The sequence below is a fragment of the Cuculus canorus genome, chromosome Z (assembly GCF_017976375.1).
Source record: "Cuculus canorus isolate bCucCan1 chromosome Z, bCucCan1.pri, whole genome shotgun sequence".
In the NCBI taxonomy this organism is placed as follows: domain Eukaryota; kingdom Metazoa; phylum Chordata; class Aves; order Cuculiformes; family Cuculidae; genus Cuculus; species Cuculus canorus.
Window position 1 is genome coordinate 40,405,660 of NC_071441.1, and position 20,912 is coordinate 40,426,571.

Here is a 20,912-nt window from a genome sequence, read left to right on the forward strand (position 1 = left end):
TTGGACTTCAGTAGTTATACGATGAGTAACAAAAGCTAAAGATTTAACTCTATGGTTTCTAGACTGAAAACTAGTTTTCCCATAGGCTGGTGTGGAGAAATAAAACATCGTTATCTCCCCTGGAAATGAAGCCATGAAATGGAATCTGCAACCATCTGGTTATCCCAGAAGGTTGGTGCAACATAAATAACATTAAGTTGCCTGTAGAAGGTAACCTATGCAGAAGACCAACACCTACAGCTTCCTCAGAGTTTACTGGGAGAGATGAATACCATCTGTGAGAATCATGTGACAATGTGATGTCATTTTCATATTGGTAGGATTTTAGAGATTTGACATTGCTTTACAAATCTGTATTTGAAAGTGTTTATATTTTTTCCTTTGAGGGTTCATGGCATACTGTAAAGAGCTGCAGCTCTTTCACCAGGTGGGAACTTGTACCACGGAAGACAATTTACTAAGCAGTTCAAGGTTTGGGCTTCTTGTTGGTACTAGGCATCTTCAGAACTTTTAACTCTCATGGTCTGAAGGAACAAGAAGCATACAGTATTACAGGGGAATATCTGTCTAGAGGCAAATAATATTTTTTACTAAGAAACAATAAAAGCAATTTTTTCTTCTATTATTTGTTTCATCCTAGTAAAAACCCTCTCTCCTTTAAGGAGTTAGTCAGTAGGACCTACTGGGAAATGTTCCTCTGGGACAAAGGAGCAGAACAGAGCTGGCAAATATTTAAGGATGCTTTATGTAGAGTGCAAGAGTTTTCAGTGCCCAGATGTAGGAAATCAGGCAGAAAGGGAGGAGACCAGTGTGGCTGAGTCGAGAACTGCTGGTCAAACTGAAGGGCAAGAGGGAACTGCACAGGCAGCGCAAGCAGGGACAGGGAACCTGGGGAGAGTATAGGGACGCTGCCCGGTTGTATAGGGAGGGGGTAGGAAGGCCAAGGTGCAGCTGGAGCTGAACTTGGCAACAGAAATGAAGACTAATAAGAAGGACTTCTATAGGTATGTCCATCAGAAAAGGAACATTAAAAAATGCATACCAGCCCGATGAACTAATATGATGACCTTGTATCAACCAACAAGAAGGCTGAGGTTACTCAACAACTTCTTTTGCCTCAGTCTTCACAGGCAACCTCACTCCTCCCAGGTCAATGGACAACAAAACGAAGGCCAGGGGGGTAAAACTCCTCTGCTGTAAGGAAAGATCAGGTCTGTGACCACCTGAGGAATCCGAGTATATATGAGTCTATAAGATCTGAAGAGAAGAATCCCAGAGTCCTGAGGAAATTGGCAGATGCAGTGGTCAAGCCACTCCCCACATTTGAAAAGTCATGGCAGTCAGGAGAAGTCCCCGGTGACTGGAAGAAAAGCAACATTATGCTCACAAAAGAGTAGAAAAAATGACTCTTGGAACCACCAACCTGTCAGCCTCACCTCCGTGCCTGTGAAGATCAAAGAATAGATCCTCCTAGAAGCTATGCTAAAACACATGGAGGACAGGGATGTGATTTGAGACAAGTCCTACCTGACAAACCTGGCGGCTTTCTATGATAGGGTGACCACAGCAGAGGACACGGGAAAAGCAATGGATATGATATACCTGGAGTTCTGTAAAGCCTTTGACACAGTTCCTCACAACACCCTTGTCTCCACATTGGAGAGTCATTGATTTGATGAGTGGACTGTTCAGTGGATAAGGAATTTGTTGGAATGTGTTGGATGGTCACATTCAGCGAGTAGTGGTCCACAGCTTGATGTCTCGATGTCCAGATGGAGATCTGTGACAAGTGCTGTCTCTCAGGGGTCCATACCGGGACCAGTGCTGTTTAATAACTTCATCTATGATACAGACAGTGAGATCAAGTGCACCCTCAGCAAGTCTGCAGATGGCACCTAGGTGAGTGGTGTAGTAGTGGACATCCAGGATCAGATGTCATCCAGAGAGACCAGGACGAGCTGGAGAAGTGGGCCTTTGTGAACCTCGCAAGGTTCAACAAGACCAAGGGCGAGGTCCTGCACCTAGTTTGGGGCAGTCTGCAGATTCAATACAGGCTGAGGGATGATATGATTCTGAACAGCCCTGTGGAGAAGAACTTGAGGGTGCTGATTGATGAGAAGTTTGACATAAGCAGGCAATGTGTGCTTACAGCTGAGAAGTCCAACTGTATCTTGGGCTGCATCAAAAGAAGAGTGGGCAGCAGGTTACTCCGCTCTGGTGAGACCCCACTTGGAGTATTGTGTCCAGTTCTGGTATCCCAGACATCAGAAGGATATGGAACTGTTGGAATCGGTCCAGGGGAGGTCCATGAAAATGATCAGAGGGCTAGAGAACCTCTGCTGTGAGGGCAGGCTGAGAGAGTTGGGGTTATTCAGCCCGGAGAAGGGAAGGCTCTGGGGAGACCTTATCACAACCTTACAGTACCTGAAAGAGTCCTACAAGAAAGCTGGGGAGGGACTTTTTACAAGGGCATTTTGTAACTGGATGAGGGGGAACGACTTTAAGTTGGAAAGGGGAAAATTTACATTAGACATTAGGAAGAAGTTCTTCGTGATGAGGGTGGTGAGACACTGGAACGTGTTACCCAGGGAAGTTGTGGATGCCCCCTCCCTGGAAGAATTCAAGGCCAGGCTGGGTGGGTAGCCTGGTCTAGCATTAAGTGTCCTTGCCCACGGTAGGTGGGTTGGAACTAGATGATCTTCAAGCTCTCTTCCAACCCAAATAATTTTATGATTCTATGATTCAAGTTGAGTTAGAATGATTCACACATAGAATAGGGACACAAAGAATAAGGTAGACCCTCTGTTGATTCATGAGGTTCAGAGTGGACAGCTTTGTTTTCTGTACTCCTTATGGAGCCTAGCTCTGTCTTGGTCCAATCTTAGTCTCAGACTTGACAATGTTTTATATTCAATGAAATTATCTACACTATGTTTACAATAATATTGAGTAGTTACATGGACTGTAATGTTTCATTGGTATTAATTCAGCATGCTAACAGTCACTTGTGTTGGGCAAGGAAGTCTCAGGTAAGGAATCACAAACCTCAGATCTCTCAGGGGGAGAGTCACCTGGCATGAAGTCCTGTGTCAGCTCAGGGAATGCTGAAATTTGACTCAACTTGATGGTAATGTTTATAAAGTCGTTGGCTGCTAGTGAATAGAATAGGCAAGTTCTGGTTTAGTTCTGGTATCTTGTTCTGTTCTTTAGTTATCTTACATTTCTGGGTTTCAAAAACACCTTGTGAAATGATTTTCTGAGGCATCCTCACTTTGTTATATGCAAACCTAGAGCTTTCCAGCTCGCAAGTTCATTGCAGGACATGAGACCTGTTCCTTCTTTGTCGACCTTAACCAAAGTACAGGTAGACATCAAGTGTAGCTGACACAATCACAAGATTGATGCTTAACTTACATAATATTTCCTGCAATTTTGCTTAATGCATTTTAATGTACTTGATATTTCTCTCTCTCATATTGACTAAGAGGTAAAGTATCATAAAACTTCATGTTTGCATTCCAAAAATAGCTTGGAATGGAAAGGTGACTTTCTATGATTTTGTGGAATTTTTTTTCCATGAAAATAATAGGGGTTTTATAAAAAGTTAAGAAAATATTCAGAGTTTTAGATATGTAATGTAAATACTTCAAATATATCTAGCCAGATCCCATTTTCACTCAATTTTAATTTTCTTATGAATTTACATTCAACCAACAATATAAAAGACAGTGTAGTTTTCATTTTCAGTTCAAGCTGTCACCTGAATCCACAGGCATACTGCATATTCTCAAGCAGCTGAAAATCTGTCCATTGTTCAAGTTGGAGATGCTTTCATTAGCTACTTATAACACTGCCTTTTTGGCAATCTCTCCTTCCCGGGCAAGCTAAGAGTGAGTCAGCTATGGCACTCACTGCTGAATGCTCATATTAAAACTCAAGCTAAAGCTTCTTAGTATATTACATCACAGAGGCAAGGAACAGTGTTCTGGTCCATAAATAGAGTGGAGAACAGAAGTAAACATCTCAGGAGTTTTGGTCACTCAACAAGAAGCAGAACTCTATGTTGTACTATTTAAATGTAGCAACTGGCAGAATCAAGGAGTAAGAAAAATCAGTGAAGGCATTTGGATTCCTGTACTGCAGGGCCAAGTGTAGGAACTGCAAATCAGTATTACATCATGGCATTATTATAGCCGACAAACAGCAGCTAGGTCAAAGTGAGATTATGTCTAAAGACATTCTGATATTAAATATTAATAAAAAATACCAGTTCATTATACTGTAACCACTCTGGCAAAATTTCATTACCCTTTTAACAGAAGGACAGGTTCTTCACCAGAATAAAAATACCCATGTTGGTAAACAAGTCCCCTATGCATGAGCACCACCACACACCTCTGAGATGCTGGCAAGTCCACAGTAAATACATTGCAATAATTTTGCATGGCCCCACAGGAGTTAATGTGTCCTGTAGCCTCAGCATCTTACTCGTGGCCTGTACACAGAGACTGCAAAACCAAATATAGCTGATGACATCAACATCCATGCCAGGCTGCCAGTGGCTCTGTGTAACTTGATGCGAAGTCTTCCAACAGTCACTATGTATCACTGTCAGTGTATCATGAGGGTGCTGAAAGGACCTGTGTGCATAGCAAGCCAGCATGTCCCCACAGTGTACTGTGCAGATCCCATACATGGAGAGAAATTCCATTTGGGTCTACCAAATGCTGCACGAACTAAGCATTTCCAGCATCTGAAATGATGTAAAATTTACTCATTATCTATATTACTCTTCTTATTCTGTCTTATTAAAACAAATATTTCTTTTGAAGACATTTGCTGTCAGGCATTTATTATCAAGATCCTGAGAGCCATCAGGATTTCACTCTTTCTCCTTCTCATCTTGCCCTCACAGTACCCTCTGCTAGTGCAGAACACCAGCTACAGCTGCAGAAGATTCCTCATGTGGGAATAAAGTTAAATGTGGGGAGAAATGGGAACCCTAAAGTTTTTTGAATAATTCCGCCCATAGGCTGAGTACAAGGCAGTTTTTCTTTAAAAGCAGTCAGTGGAAATGCAACACATACAGGTGCAGCACACTTTTCCTCAGAAAGGAGTGCAGCAAGGACATTGCACCACAAACTCAGGCATAGGACTTTTGAAGATGGTCATAGCCAGCCCCTGCTGTCGGCGAGGAGCATGGGGCTCAAGGGCAACCTTACAATCACTTTCCAAGAAGACTAATTGCAGCTGCTGCTCTGGCAATCTTGCTCTCCAGTTGATCTGTACTCATTATAATATACTATCATTACAATACTGAAACCCACCTCCACTCCGAAGGCTACCTACATCCTCCCTGCCCATGAGTAAAACCACTTCCACAACCACTCTCGTGGGGCATGCACAGTTAGTTTAGAATCTTATCTCATGACAAATCCTCACCTTCTTACCAGATACCTGGTTAACCTGTTCTCAACAATATTTTATCAACATACTATGAGGAGAATCATTATACATTCTGAGGGCCTGAAAGGGTCAAAAGCAGAATGATGAAGCCAGAGGCCTTGAGAGCAGTGTTCTGTGGGGCCTGAAAGGGTCGATAACAGAAAACTGTGCTGAGATTAAAAGCCGCTCCTCCTGAAAGGGAGGATGCGGACACAGAGGTTCTTGGCAGTATAATGTGTTTCTCCCCATTCCAGGGCCCAAGCTAAATGTATACACTCCAGGAACACCTGCAGACTCAGTTAAGGATGTTATGTGAACTCTGGACAGACACGTAGACCCTTGTTTTGTAGAACTTGTAGAGCCTGCTTTCTCACGACAAGAATAATAATAAAGTATGTAAACAGTGCATACAAGTACGATGTTATCTCAACCAGAAGAGTATAAAAACTCCGTTTGGAGAATAAAATGTTGCTACTTGCCACCAGAGCGGTAGTCCGTCTGTCGATTTAGGCGTCCCTGTGAGCTGGTCTCCGTCAATACTATAAAATAAATATTAATAAATCCTTTTATAGATAAAATACACCATGAGAAAATGTAACGCAGAAAGTTTTTTAACATAAATGACACCTCATTTTGTGTGAGTTTGAGAAACTTAGAAACAGAGAATAAATAAAAATATTTTCAGGTATTTTGAGGTTTCTAGAAATGAAATTAAATTAAAACATTAAAGGGAAGGTATTTTCCATTGGAAGGATAGCTTGCCAGGGATACATGATTTATTTCTCATCAGGCTAGTACCACACATCATCATTTTTAATATTTATGATCCCATTTGCAGGCTAGTTCCATATTCAACTTGTGCATTAAGTGAGACCATTGGAAAGAAGCATTTCATCTGACACTATTCCATGAAAAAATCTGAAGAAAGCCTGTCCCTGTTCTTAGGGGCTGATGCATCTCTTTGAGCTGTCTCTTGCTCTCTGCTTGAGTTTTATTACACCATAGAGTTTTGTTTCTGTATTTGAAAAGAAGGCAGGGCAAATCTCATTCTAAACCCTATCAGTTTCAATTTCAATTCCTGTACTTCCGGAAATTATGTTCCAAGATCAGTCCTTAATTTATCTGGGAATTAAGAAACATTTTTACAGTTTACATTTAGGTCGAACAGTGCATAACTCTTCAAGAGAATCCCGTCCCCTTCCAGATTTTACAGAAAAATAAAAGAAAAATAAGAGCTCACCTAAGGAAGAACAGCTTTTACTATCCTTGAAAAAGATTCTACATGCCAGAGTTTTTCATTTACTGCACAGTATTCAAGCTGTATTAACAAACAAAAAAGGAGGTGTGTTAGATAAATATAAAGATAGAATTAAATAATAATTCATATCAAACATTTCCTACCTTGTTAATTCATTATAATCTTTGCTGCTTGATAGAGCTTAGTAGATCTTTCTCGGTTCAGCACAGACGCAAACACTTCACTCACGCCTATTCAAATAGTATTCCAGTCAGCAACTGTTTTGCCTCCAAAAAAGCATGCAGTTCCAACAATCATAGAATCATAGAACAATAATAATAAAAGGAAGATAATAACTTTTTTAAGGGAGTAATAAAAATATATAAATATACATAATCAATTCAGACTCCCAAGATGACCTAGGATGACAATACACATCACCACAGATGCTGCAAGGCAGGTGCAGAGAAGGTCCCGGACTGGACTCAGCTGCAGGCAGGAGCTGGACTTAGGAAGTGGATTCAAGAACATGTGGATGCATTCAGGGACAGACTGTGACAGACAAGGTCCTCCCTGAGCATCAGACATTGAAGAAAAGGGCATGACCCTCACGATCCCTAAGCTTTTATACTCAGTATGACATGTATGGCATAGAATATGCACGGAATACTTCATTGGTCAGGTTTGGATCACCTGTACCGTCCGACTCTCCCACTAGGTGCAACAGCAGTTGCCACCAGCTCTGGGATGGCCTTAATTTATATAGAAATAGGTGTGAGCAGTGACCTCTCTGCACACCAATGGTCCACTCTACCATGGTGACAGCTATCAGGCTTATCACTTCTAGAGACAGCCACTCTCTGAAAACTGTATTGGTAAGCTTCAGCAGCTGAAGTTTTGAAAGAGTCCTAGCTGAAAATCAGAGAATATGTTCTGCTTTAGCCCAAACCAGAACAGCAACAATTCATGATTCTGTCCAATCTGACACACCATTGAACTCAGTTATATTTCCTATTGAATGGAACACAAATAAAGAAGTAGTAAGAAGGCAACAGATGTGTCAAGGACCACATCATACATGCATTGGTGCATATCAACCATACTATCCTGCAGAACAAGGAGGACACATAGCAGATTTGCTATTCCCATTGATAGATGACAGACATCAATCAGTGATAAATGATCAAACTGATCTGTCATATATATTTAAAAATAATGGAGAAAAGAAAAAAAAAGCACAGAAGCAACAAGTCCTGATCTTCCAGTCCAAGTAGAGTTCTGCTTCTATAGCACTTCATTGAGATCAGCAAAAGTTTGTGAATTCAACCTTACCATTCCAGTACAGCACTCCACTCATCCCAGACAAGTTTTTCGGTGAACAAACTAAACCTTCTTCTGTGTGTAAGGAAAACTTTTCACGCAGCGAGTCATAGCAGAACCAGAAAAAAGATTGGGTTAAGCCTTTTTAAAAATGAAGGAAGTAAAACCCACTATTTTAGGTGGTAGTAGCTCCATTTCATAGAAAAAAAAAAAAGTATCTCCACATTTTCTCACAAATGGAGTGTACCTGGTGTGCAATAAGCCAGTCTCACACACAAGATATTGTTTATTGCATGTGTGTGTGTGCAGAGATGGATGCTAGGTGGTAAATCTACAAACCTAGCACATCCCAACATTCCCCCACACACACACTCAATTTATACATAATTTAGTTAGTAACTCATTTGCGAAGTACAACCTTTGACTTATGATTCGTTTATTATTTACATACCATTACATAATTACATAACAAAAATACACATGCGCCATGAATAGGGCTCTTCCCCTGCCTGGGGCCCCTTAGCCTGAGGGTGTGATTTTTAGCATTATAATGACATTTAAATGAGGATAGTTTACTCTCAGGCACTTCTGTCGTCAGTTAACTTGTGGTTGCAAAATGTTCCTCTTTAAGATTGGCCTGTTCTGAGTCACCAATCACCTATGACATGCTTCAGGTGGTGGATGCCCCACCCCTGGAAGTGTTCAAGGCCAGATCCCCTATGACATGCTCCAGGACATGGATGCCCCATTCCTGGAGGTGTTCAAGGCCAGGATGGATGGGGCCTTGGGCAGCCTGGCCTAGTGGGATGTCCCTGCCCGTGGCAGGGGGGTTGGAACTAGATGATCTTTAAGGTTGCTCCCAATCCAAACTATTCTATGTTTCATCTATGCTTTTTCTCCAACAGAGCACACAGTTCCAACAATCATAGAATCATAGAATAACAATAATAAAAGGAAGATAATAACTTGCTAAGGGTGCGACCTTTTGTCTAAGCAACCCCCTGTAATTTCTGTTTCTGGTACATTTCATATACTTGCAAGACTTGAAACAATAAAAGCCTTAAGCAAGCAAAACATAGAGCAGAAACAGATCAATTTGAAGTAAAATCAACATTCAAACTTAAAATCTCCTACATATTCAAAACAACAGGAAAGCAGTGATCAAAATATTGTTTCATATCATTCTATTCTATTCATATCATTGTCTATTCACTTGCTGGAAAATTTATTTGTCTTCTGGATACAGGGAAAATATTGAAGACACAAGCAAGCTCCAGAAGATCATAATGAAGCATTCTTTTGGAAATTGAGCCTTCATTGTTCCATGTCTACTTGTCAACCACTGGTTTAAAATACCGCAGAATGTACTGCTGTTGTTGTCCAAAATGTTCTCCATATTGTTTTTCTTTTTATCCTGCCAGCTTGAAATTTTAGAGCTGCATCCAGTTCAACCTTACCAACTCAGAAACTCACTTCTCATATAGGGCTGCAATGCTCTGCCATACTGGGGTACAGGGTTGCTCTCAGCAGTGAAAACAGGAAATCTTGTCTAAAAAGGCAGCTGTGGAAGGAGGAAAATATGTCACAAGTTTCAACACGCTATTGGAACCCTGGACTGCAGTGAGCATGCTCTACTGAGAAGGAAAGAGGTATTCAAGCTGCCTTCACTGCCATTAACCTAGTTCAGTGGTTCTCAATATTGTTTTCCTTTTCCTTCTGCCAGATTGTAATTCTAGAGCTGTACCCAGTACAACTTCACCAGCTCAAAAATTCCCTTCTCATGTATAGGACTGTAACTGTGGCCTGAAGAAGGTCACCTGTAGAGATGCTGTTCCTGGATGTGTGACTGTGTTTCAGTAAAGAATAATGCACTTCCATGAAATAGCCCTTTAACATGCAGCCGGAGGGAGAAGCATCCTTCCAACTTTGCTTTCTTCTTCTTTCTTGTTTGTAAGTAAGTACCAAGTGGAAAAGAAGGCAGAGAGAAATTCTGCTCAGGAGGGCAATGTGCAGTGGTATTTTTCCTATTCTAAGATTTCCTAAGTTTAAGAGACAAAAAGATTTACAGTGATGGAAGTTGTTCTTGTTGGTTGAGTGCATTTCGTTTGCTTGCTTGTTTAAAGAGAGCTTCCCTGTGCAACTGTATCAGATGGCAAACTATATTCTGTCAGTGTCTGTCCATGAAGTCCAAATGTGGAAGAAAGCACTTAGCAGGACAGGGTCAACACAAAACTGTGGACCTCGATACTTGAGCTTTGGCTCTTTTGTGTCTCTTGAGTCCTTGTTGAGTTGTGCTTGTCCTTTTCATTTTGCTTTTTTCATTAGCTTCAGTTTCTCCTGATTCAGCTCTGTCCAAAAGAGAGTGGAATCGTACTTTTGGTTATTTTAAAATTGTTGAAACTGAACTGAAACTAATCACCATCCCAGCTGCAGGCCAGGGCCCCTCCCCACACCATCAGACATGATGCAAACTGGTTCGTGAAGTTCTTAGGTGCAGCTCCAGTTACCTTCCTCTTCTCAACGTCCTGCAAAGCCCAAAGCCTTCCTGAGAACAGATGTTATGACATTATTCTGGGATCAAGAAAGCTGCGAAGCCGCCGGCTGCTCCTGTGTGCATCCTGCCCCTACGGTTTGCATTTCTTCAGTTTACAGCCGAGTGACACCCAGCGGCTGAAGAAGGGGCTGGTTCACCGGCAAACAGAAGCTTTCCTGCTTTTACAGAAACGATGCATTAAACAATTAATTTTATTTTTTTTTAAAAAAAGAAGCTTAATGTTGACTTTATGTTCATCGTATTCAATTTTTTTTCTTCATATTGATTTTTCTTGTTACTGATTTGGGTTACTGCATTTGGGTCATTTCAACAACAGCAACAAGAAAAACAGAAACTGCGTTTAGCCGACTTGTGGCTGTTTAAGTTCTTGCTGTTTGCTTCTCCAGCTGCATTTCTCCTTTCCTTCTTTACCTCGATTTCCCATTCCTCCTCCTTTTGCCACCAACCGGGAAAGCTCAAATCTAAATGCCAAATAACTGGTACCACCCCTAGACCCTGCTGCCCACCTAGAGCTGCAGGGCACTCGGTTGTCAGCAATGCCCTGCCCCCAAGCTCTTACTCCTGGTGGAAAAGAAACCACAGTCCCCAGCAATTCCACCCTATTTTGAAAGTCCTCACTCCTTGTGCCTGCCACTTTTCAGAGAGACTAAGTGGCCAGGATCTCCCATGCCAAACCTCAGCACTTCCCCCAGGCTTGTTACATACCCACTACTACAAAGAGCACAGGTATTTTGGATCATTAGTCCTATGGACAACTGTCTCCATCTGGCACATGACTCCTCAGCACTGCCTGTAAAAGACGGTGTAAAAGACAGTGTAAAGTGCTCCTTGAGGGGGCCTGAAGGTATGCGCAAGAAGAAACTTCCTCTATCTCCTCTACACCAGAGGAGGTAATATTATCAGCACTTGGAAGCAAACACATTTCAAGTAGTTTAGGGATGTGCCTGAGGTTGTGGGCTGCCAGTCCCAGTGTTCAGTCTTTGCTGAGGCCAGATATGCTGATTTGGAAGGGAAGCTGTCAATGGATCTAGTTTTCATCTTCCTTTTTTCCAGGTGTAGCTCACATAATAACAATGATGAAAACTAGCCCGTGACTTCAAGTCACCATTAGTTAGCTCTTGTTTCTCTGTCTGCCACGGAAAGTGCATGCTGTCAGCTGCAGTAGAGAGCAAACTACAGTGGTCCCCTGCGTCACCCCCAGAACATTGTAACCAATAGTATTTTTACAAGGACTGAATACTACACAGGAAACCCAGTAAAATAATGGGCAAAACATGGTCCTGTTTGTATTATAGCCACAAAGGTGCTGCATTAAAGTTGATATGGTGGATCTTGTATTCATAAGACTGCAAAGAATTCTTTTAAGTGTCTTTTGAAATCAGCACGATTAGGAAAAACTACCTTTAAATCCCAAAGTGAATCGATTAATGTGAACAAGCATAGATCGATGTAAAAAGCAAGTTTGCTAGGTAGAGCCCTGCCTGGCTACTGTCAAAATGCTCAAAAAAAAAAAAAAGCTAAAGCAACAGACAAAGACTAAACTGAGCATAGGATTCAGTTAGGCTTTCAAGAGGCTTCTGACAGTGTTTCTCACATGATACTATCAATGAAATTATATTAAAGAATATTAATTGTTTTAGTCTGAAATATATTCAGTCCAAACTTTTAAGTCAGTTGCTTAGCATCATGCCATAAGGATGAACTATAGATGAAGCCTCTCAAAACTGCAAGAAACCATGACACAACAGAACTTGCTTAGCTTTAGTAGATGCATTTGCGAAGCTTAGGCCGCAAGCTGTGAGCTTTCACCTGATTAAGCAGAAGAAGGCCCCAGAGCCAGTTCAAGCCACAGGATAGTGGAGCTACAATCACTAACAGCGGTGAGAACATAAGAGATAAGACAATAAATGGTCCACCTACAGACAAAGAAAAGACCCAATGAAGAACGAGAAGACACCAGACCCTAATATTACTATTGGACTGGACGTTCACGTGAGGGGTGGGAGCTTAGATTACAAAGGTATAATTGCCCAGTTTTTGGTGTTCAGAGTCCCTCTCCAGAGGCACCTAGCCTGAGCTGTAACCTACCAATGCACCACCAATAAATTAGCCTGAAGTACTTTGTGTTGGAGGCTCTACTTCAGGAAACAAGCTTCTTTAACAATGAAGTAACATAAGAACACCAGTTAAATTCCTGTGACATTAAAAACTGGTCAAGAGACTGAAAATTCAGAGAAGGCATATATGTCCAGCTCTCACCTCCAAAAGAGACTAATAGCTGCGTGCCCATGGTATCCATGCTAGGGTTGCTGACGTTCATTAATTTGTAATTACCTGGAAGAGAAGAGAGTTTGGACCATATTCCGGGCTACATCAAAAGAAGTGTGGCCAGCAGGCCGAGGCAGGTGGTTCTGCCCCTCTGCTACTCTCTTGTGCAACCTCACCTGGAGTACTGTGTCCAGTTCTGGAACCCTCAATATAAGAAGGATATGGAGGTGTTGGAACAGGTCCAGAGGAGGGCTACAAAGATGATCAGAGGGCTGGAGCACCTCCCATACAAGGACAAACTGAGAGTTGGTCTTCTTTAGCCTGGAGAAGAAAAGGCTCTGAGAAGACCTTATAGTGACCTTCTAGTACCTGAAAGAGGCTTACAAGAAAGCTGGGAAGGGACTGTTTACTAAAGGCTTGTAGTGAAAGGACTAGCAGCAATGGCTTTAAACTGGAGTAGGGCAGATTAAGACTAGACATAAGGAAGAATTTCCTCAAAATGATAGTGGTGAGGCACCGGCACAGGTTGCCCACGGAAGCTGTGGATGCCCCGTGTTGAAATATGTTCATCACAAGTCCTTACGTTCTGAGGAAATCAATTGATCTCACATGTTCTGTAAAACTATGTCACTTTAGATTCCTGGCCAGTTGCCACTTCTCTTTCTGTCCTCATGCAGCGCTTCACACACCATCAGTGAGTGGAAGGAGATAAGGCCAGAGTGTACAGAGTCATATTTCTCTTGTAGGGAGAGACTGTGGTGTGCCCTGGTTGCTATAACTAGATGCATAACTGGGGAATGAAACCAGCTATGCATAAAGTTAACAGCATTCTTCTATGTTTAAATCTGTGTACTCTTCTAAAATAATTGAAGGCGTTCTTTCTAAATGTTTAATATTATAGCAGTTCTTGCTGCTCTAGATAGTACCTTAGAAATACCAGCTTAGAAGTGTGTGAAAATAAAAAACTAATTCTTCTCTACTCTGTAATGTAATTTGAACTTTTCCTGAAAGAGGAACTGTCCGCTGACCTTGGTCTGGAATAGGACTTAGAAAGAGAGACCCTGTGTCTTGCCACTCAATGCATCAGTTGCATGTGCAGAATTTTGTTGTTTGCTTTCAGAGTACAGACATTATTTAAATGTCTTTTTTTTTTCCCTGTTTCAACACCCTCATCTTGCTTTTATCACTTAATGTAGTCTGGAAATAGACTAAATGATGAAATTTGAATCACAAGCCCAAATATAAATTGAAGGGTGGTTCAGTTTCTTGTCAGTTCTTACCAATAAGACACAACTTACGCTCCAAAGTGGTGGTAACAAGATGTTCAGAACTTTGGGAAGGTAGTTCATCATAACAGACGAGGTGAGAGTGAGTTTGGAAGGAACTTCATGCAACTTACTTGCTCAGTGTCTGATCAATTTGACCTGTGTTCTTCCACGAAAAAGTGAAGTGAAGGAATAGAGGTTTGGATGGTTGGGAAAGAGAAAACATTGAGTTCAAAATGCTATTAAACCCATTCCTGCAGTTTGTAGAAGACTCCCTGCATCATTACTTTTAAAAAGGCACGTAGTGATAGGACTAGGGGGGATGGCTATAATTTGGAGAGGGAAAGATTTAGATGAGACATTAGGAGGAAACTCTTCTCAATGAGGGTGGTGAGGCACTGGCAGAGGTTGTGCAGGGAAGTGCAGGAAGTGGATGCCCCCGTCCCTGGAAGTGTTCAAGACCAGGTTGGATGGGGCCTTGAGCATCCTGATCCAGTGGGAGGTGTCCCTGCCTGTCACAGGAGGGTTGGAACTAGATGATCTTTAAAGTTCTTTCCAACCCAAACCATTCTATGATTCTATAAAACAAAACAAAACAAACCCCACTGAAGTAGCAAAATATGTTGATAACTTAAATTTATGTCAGTTACCTACAGACAGGGAGGAGTTTGAGGATGTTTCAAGAGGACCTAAGGAAAACTAAGTAGACTGAAAAGTACTGACACAGCCAACTGCAAAGCAAGACACACTGGGAAGACTGTAAAGTAGCATGACCAACAACCCCTGCTCCTGATCCTTGGTATATACAGTTACCATAACTAACACTATTTTACAAAAGGAGAAGAGCAGGAATGGAGGGAAGGAGCAGGAAGAGGAGGGAGGAGCACGAAGCGGGGGGGGGGGGGGGGGGGGGGGGGGGGGGGGGGGGAAGGGGGGGGAAGGAACAGGAAGGGGAGGAAAGAGGAGGAAGGGGGGGAAGAGAAGGAAGGGGGAAAGGGCAGGAAGGGGAAGGAAAGGTCAGGAAGGGCGGAGGGGAGGGGAAGAGCATGAAGTCGGGGGAAGAGCAAGAAGCGGGAGGAAAGGCAGCATGGGGGGAAAAGAGCAGGAAGGGGGAGGCGCTAGCTGCTGCTGCTGCTGCTGGCGACAATCGCGTGCGTCCTGTGTCTCTCGGGGCTTACAAAGATGGAGCAAAGATGCGCTGGGCCTAAACCCTGCAAAGGCCCCACCGCCCGGCGCGCTTCCCGCACTGCCCCCTGCCACTCCCACAAGCCACGCCCACAGCCACCCCGCCCCTGCCCGCCCCAATCACTCTTGGACACGCCCCCTTTGTGAACCCCGACCACCTCCATCCCGACCACGCCCCTGTCCACTGACCACGCCCCCTTCGGGCGCTCAGCATCCACCGTCCCACCCCTGCCCTGCCCACCAAATGCGCAGCCCAACTGCCATCATGGCCACGCCCCCTCTGCTAGCCCCGCCCCGTAGGCCTCGCCCTTTCCCGGCCCAGTGGCGGTGGGGCCTGCGTGAGGGCTGGGGCTGGGCCGCGGGAGCCTCGGTGGGTACCTCGCTCGGCCTGGGGACTTTCCGCCTCCGCGGGAAGCCCAGAGCTTTACAACGAAGCCCGCCCGGTGGCGGGGAGGGGGAAGAGCGTTGCGCGCGGTGCGGGCGGCCCCGCTGCTCCATGTGCAGGGGCGGCGGGGTCCGCGTCCCGGCAGACGATGGCCAAATGGCTGAACAAGTACTTCAGCCTGGGCAGTAGCAAGAGCAAGAGCCCCCCGCAGCCGCCGCGGGCCGACTACCGGGAGAAGGGCCCGCCGCTACCCCGCCCGCAGCGCCGCGCCTCGCCCTGCCCGCGCCGCCGCCCCTGCGACGACACCGCCGAGCTGCTCCGCGCCTACCGCGCGCAGAAGGACCGCGACTTCGAGGACCCTTATGGCGAGCCTGGCTCGTCCCTGCGCAAGCTGCGAGCCGTCTGCCTCCCGGAGCGCCCCGACGACCCCAGCGAGGCGCCCCGCAAGGCGTTCTCCTCGGCGTCGTGCGGCGCCGAGCCCCGCGCCCCCGCTGCCTCCCCGCTCCTGGCACGCAGCCACAGCGAGCGCCGCCCCGCCACGCCGCCCGGAGCCCGGCACGCGTCCCCCCGGCACCGGCTCATCAAGGTGGAGGGCGCCGGCGGCCCGGGGAGGAAGCTCGGCAAGGGCCTGAAGCAGCGGGCCGCCTCCGTCTCCGCTGACGCGAAAGACAAAGTAAGTGTCGCGCTCCTGCTCCTGCCCCGTGTGCTGGGTGATGGGGCGGGATGTGGGGGGAGCCAGCTGGCTCCTGTCTAAGTGCATCTGGAGTGGAGTCATAGAATCATGGAATAGTTTGGGCTGGAAGAGACCTTAAAGATCACCTAGTTCCAACCCCCCTGCCACGGGCAGCGACACCTCCCACCAGACCAGGCTGCCCAAGGCCCCATCCAACCTGGCCTTGAACACCTCCAGGGATGGGGCAGCCACAGCTTCCCTGGGCAACCTGTGCCAGTGCCTCACCACCCTCATCATTAAGAAACTTCTCCTTATGTCTAGTCTAAATCTGCCCCTCTCCGGTTTAAAGCCATTGCCCCTCGTCCTATCACTACGTGCCTTTGTAAACAGTCTCTCCCCAGCTTTCTTGTAGCCTCTTCAGGTACTGGAAGTAGTAACTGAACAGCCTACCGCTGCTCTCCACCATGGGTGACCTGGCCTTTTTAAATATCTTGGGGCAGGAGGGGCATGTGTTTCCTTGTCTTCTGGTGTTTCCCCGACTTCTGGGGTTTCAGACCCCTTCTAGTGGGCCAATTTTGCAGGTGTGCCTCATCCTGTTCCAGGGCACTGCCAGCAGGCTGATGGCTGGTACCAAAGCTCTTGGGGTGGCATGGTCCTGCAGAAATGAATGTGAGCCTTTGGAAAGAGTGCTTGGAGAGCCCTAGAGTCACTTGAGAAGCCCCGTGCTTATGACCCACAATTGTGACCTCAGCTCTGTTGTATGATTTTTTTTTTTTTTTAAAATAAATCTGATGCCCTCCTGAATCACGCTGCCTGTTTTTGAGGAGACACTTTGTCTTGTGTCCTAGTTCAGTGTCAAAGGTGAAGTAGTTCAAAGTCCTGTATTTTGACAACATTACAATTTCCGTGATAACTTAGTGTTTCTAAATGGCAAGTACCTGAAGCAAACTCTTTACCTACTGGCTTAGTTGCAAATGTTCTCCTGCATTTTACTAGTCATTCTAGTCATACAAACATTACAAAATATTGTAGACGCTGCAGTAGGAAGTACCCAGCTCAGGAACTTGGGTTAAAGGAGGGAAGCTTTGCAGAGGGAAGTAGTGTTAATTATTTTGCAAGCAGAGCACATAACTCCCAGTTGGTCTTGTGAGTATAGTTTTGGTTTTGGGTTTTTTTTTTCAAATATTGGAAATTAATGTCAATTTACAAAATGAAGAAATATTTACCATTTCAGTATAATAGTCACATCAAAAGAATCCTAAGTATGTGCTGAATGTTATCAGTTTAAATGACCTGTGTGTACAAGTTTAAATGTGTAACATGATTGCATTGAGTGGTGACACATTCCCATGACAACTTGATAGATTATATCCTGTCCACATGAAATTCCAAATAGATTAACTTGTGATGGTGATGATATAACATGAAAAGGCTAGAATTTATTACATTGTCTGTCATTTTAGGTGTAGTTCCTGACTGGAAGCAACTTCTTTTGTGGAAGTGAGTGTTACATACTCAGTGTAATCCAGTCTTAGTATATTCAGTCTTCTTTCAATTGCCTGTGTTGATATTATCTATCTGCTCTTGGGCAAATACTTCTAGCAACTTCATACTTCAGAGAAAGTAATTGCTCAGAGCAAAATGCTTCCAAGTGCAACTACTATTCTTTTTTTACATAGGGCATGATTTTTTTATCATCTTTCAATTTTAGACCCTCCTGAAGCAACTTTTAAGCAGAAGCTACGTTGCTGATAGGAAACCTGCTACCTTGTGTGTTCATAAATCTGTGTGCTGCTCTCAAGCCCTTGTTGCAGGTTCTGAAACTTGTTTTGCATGAGCAGCCTATGGTTTTTTTTTTAAAAAAAAAAAAAGATGCAGAACACTCAAGTCATAGTCACATTCTCTCTGATTTTGAGAGGAAGAACTATAATTGACAAGCAGGAAATCTTGACGTGTGTGAGAAATAAAATTGTCTTTGCACTTCAAAAGGTAAGTGTCCCTGCCCCCACCCCTAACAGAATTTCATTGCAAGATGCTACATACGTGTACCATTTTCAATTGCCTTATTTCCTCCCAGTCATGGAAATGAAATCTCTTTTTCATACTCCTAAAATGTAAAGCCTAGCAGGTGAATTTAGTAAGCAGTGGTCGTAGTTGGCAGGCAGGGAACTACTTCTCTCCTACAGCTGTCATTCAGTGAGGAGAAAGAATAAGACATTTATCTAACAATGTGTGTCTAGTTCAGTGGCAAAGCAAATGGAAATAAACTTCTGTAAGAAAGATAGAGGCGAGAGTAAAGATGGTATAAAAAAACCCTAGAGGTCTGACATTCAGAAGAGTTGATAGAAACTTTAAAAACACCAAGGGAAAAAAAAGAACCCTGTAGGTAGCATAACTTAAGCTAGTAAGCACCTTAGGAATGAAAAAATATCTAGTTGCCATGTAGGTCCATCATCACAGAAATACGCTAGTGTTTAACTATCCAGTACTGTTTGCTAAATGCTTGTGTTCCATTTCAGCACTGCTGGCTTTTGGTTTTTTTTCTTTTTCACGTTCAAGGATGGAGTGTTGGCTTTTTTCTTTAACTATTAGCTGAGAAGCATTGCTTTCAACAAATTCAGTGAGCAATTTTAAAACTCTTGTATTTGGTTGTCAATAAGGAGTTGGCTGAAAGAGCCCAATTGTGTGTTAAACTTGAAAGAGTTTCTAGAATGGGAGGGAGGTTCAGGGAGGTGTTTGTTTGCTGTGGTTACTTACAAAGGACCAATAGAAAGTATGAACAATGACAGACTGATTAGTTGAAATTCCCAGTGGAAAAAAAAAATAGGCTAAGTGATTCAGGGAGTGAAGATGATGGAGATTAAAAATAGTGGTAGGTTTGATTGTATTTTGCAAGATTCCAGGCATAGGTTGTAAAAGTAACCACAGAGATGTAATGTAGCTGTGATTCAGGAAGCTTTGATGAGTGGAGGTAGAAGTATCAACTACAGTTGAGGCAAACAAGCCCAAATTGCCATGCATCTTTAATAGAGAGGTGACTAACCTTTATAACAGATGCCCAAGGGAGAGTAACTGTTGCCAGGTGTCTCTGAATTCAAATTGGTGGGTGGATTTTTTTATTTCTTTAGTACAATCGGGCAGGTTTGGGAACTTTAACAGTGATGCTTATCTTCAAACAAGAGAGAGCAGGCTAGGTTAGAATTCACGGCAGAGGCAGCTCAGTTGCTCCAGTATGAAGGATAAGAAATTACTGGCTTTCATCTTTAGTGCTGGCCTGGGAGATGTTAACTGCTTAGCTCTCCTGTGGCAGATGAATGAGTGTAGACAAGCCTGAACAACATGTGGCTATGTGCTGGAACAACCTGGCAGCTACTGTATTTGTGTAAGAATAATTGCAACACTTTGCATAACATCCACTCGACAGACAAAGCAGTTGTGAACTAGGGATCTAAAAGAATGAATTGAAGCTTTCCTGAGTGACTTCTCTAGCTGGTATTGTATGGTGTGTAAATCCTAAATTAGTAATAGATGAGGGAGAAGTGTCTGTGTGAAACAATAATTTGTGTATTTTCTCACCTTGTATACTTTTTTGAACCTAAACATTTCTCTGCCTGGCTTGTCAGGCAAAGAACTTGGTAGGCTATTCAAAGAGCAGCTGAATCATACGCGGTTTCAGGAGGTTCTTAGTATTTAAAAGCTGGAATTCTAGTATACTTGTACTTTAAAGGATAATTATTTCATAATAAACAGCATTTTGCACTCCCTCTGTGCAGTGGAGGCAGAACTGTGCAGCAGTTCTGGATATTGAATGCAGAAGACACTGCCAGTTGCAAGATCTGTTTCCACAGGACAGGACAATTGTGATGCTTAAGAAAATAACTCTGTTCCACACAGACAGAGCTGATCCAGTGAAAAATGCATGGCAGCAGCAATCAGGCAGGAATCTGTGGGCCCCACGTTGCTGACTTGATTTACAAAGGTCTGAAAATAATGTTTGTGTCAATTTTACACTTGTATAAGCAAAACAACCCCCTTGGTTTCCATGGGATCCACCTCTGAAGTGTGTGGTGCAGAGGCCTGGCTGCTAGCTAAGCAAAAGGGCTAAACCTGCTTGCTTTGAAAGCTCTCCCCACATTATGTAAGAAACAAGTACCTTTCTGACATTGCAATAGACTGTGAAAATGTTCTTTGAACTCTTAAGGTCTTACATAAAAGTGCTTAGGCTCCATGGAATGTTATTAATATCTGTATATAATTAAAAACTTTCAGTAAACATTGCCATGATGTTCGTCTTATTTCTGTGTATGGCAGGTCTGAGTTTTATTTGCCCTTACAAGTGAGAACAAGTCAGGTGTATTTAACAGAATCTTGCAGCTGGTATTTCAGGGTGCACTGAGAAAACATTTGCAAAGTATCTAAGCAATAATTGGGTTACTTATATCAAAGTGTATAGTTCCTAGAGATCCTAAACTACAAATGTAACTCAGTCTTATGTTTAGTCTATTGCAACAAGGTGTCAGGCTGCTACTTGCTACAGTTGGTTGTAGTCTGAAGCAGTCTTCCTCTTTGCGTACAGTTCC

General features: G+C 43.5%; 1 protein-coding gene and 1 long non-coding RNA gene across 8 annotated transcripts in view; one reads left to right on the forward strand and one right to left on the reverse strand.

The window, feature by feature from the left end:
* Positions 1–8,450: 8,450 nt before the first annotated feature.
* Positions 8,451–16,125, reverse strand: LOC128850345 (uncharacterized). Of its 3 annotated transcripts, XR_008447672.1 has the most exons (6): positions 15,988–16,125; positions 13,001–13,145; positions 12,816–12,890; positions 11,262–11,346; positions 10,510–10,714; positions 8,452–10,350 (listed from the first exon to the last, which is right to left on the reverse strand). It is a non-coding gene; the product is annotated as an uncharacterized LOC128850345 (long non-coding RNA). The 3 variants fall into 3 exon arrangements; XR_008447671.1 differs by having other exon boundaries at positions 8,451–10,711; XR_008447670.1 differs by having other exon boundaries at positions 8,451–10,714.
* Positions 15,570–20,912, forward strand: part of SHB (SH2 domain containing adaptor protein B) — a 63,231-nt gene continuing 57,888 nt past the window's right edge. For all 5 annotated transcript variants that reach the window (XR_008447669.1, XM_054053653.1, XM_054053652.1 and 2 more), the window contains exon 1: positions 15,570–16,332. Coding sequence is in view for 4 of the 5 variants with exons in the window: in XM_054053653.1 (XP_053909628.1) it covers positions 15,808–16,332 (525 nt within the window). In the remaining variant the exon portion in view is untranslated. The remainder of the gene's footprint in view (positions 16,333–20,912) is intronic.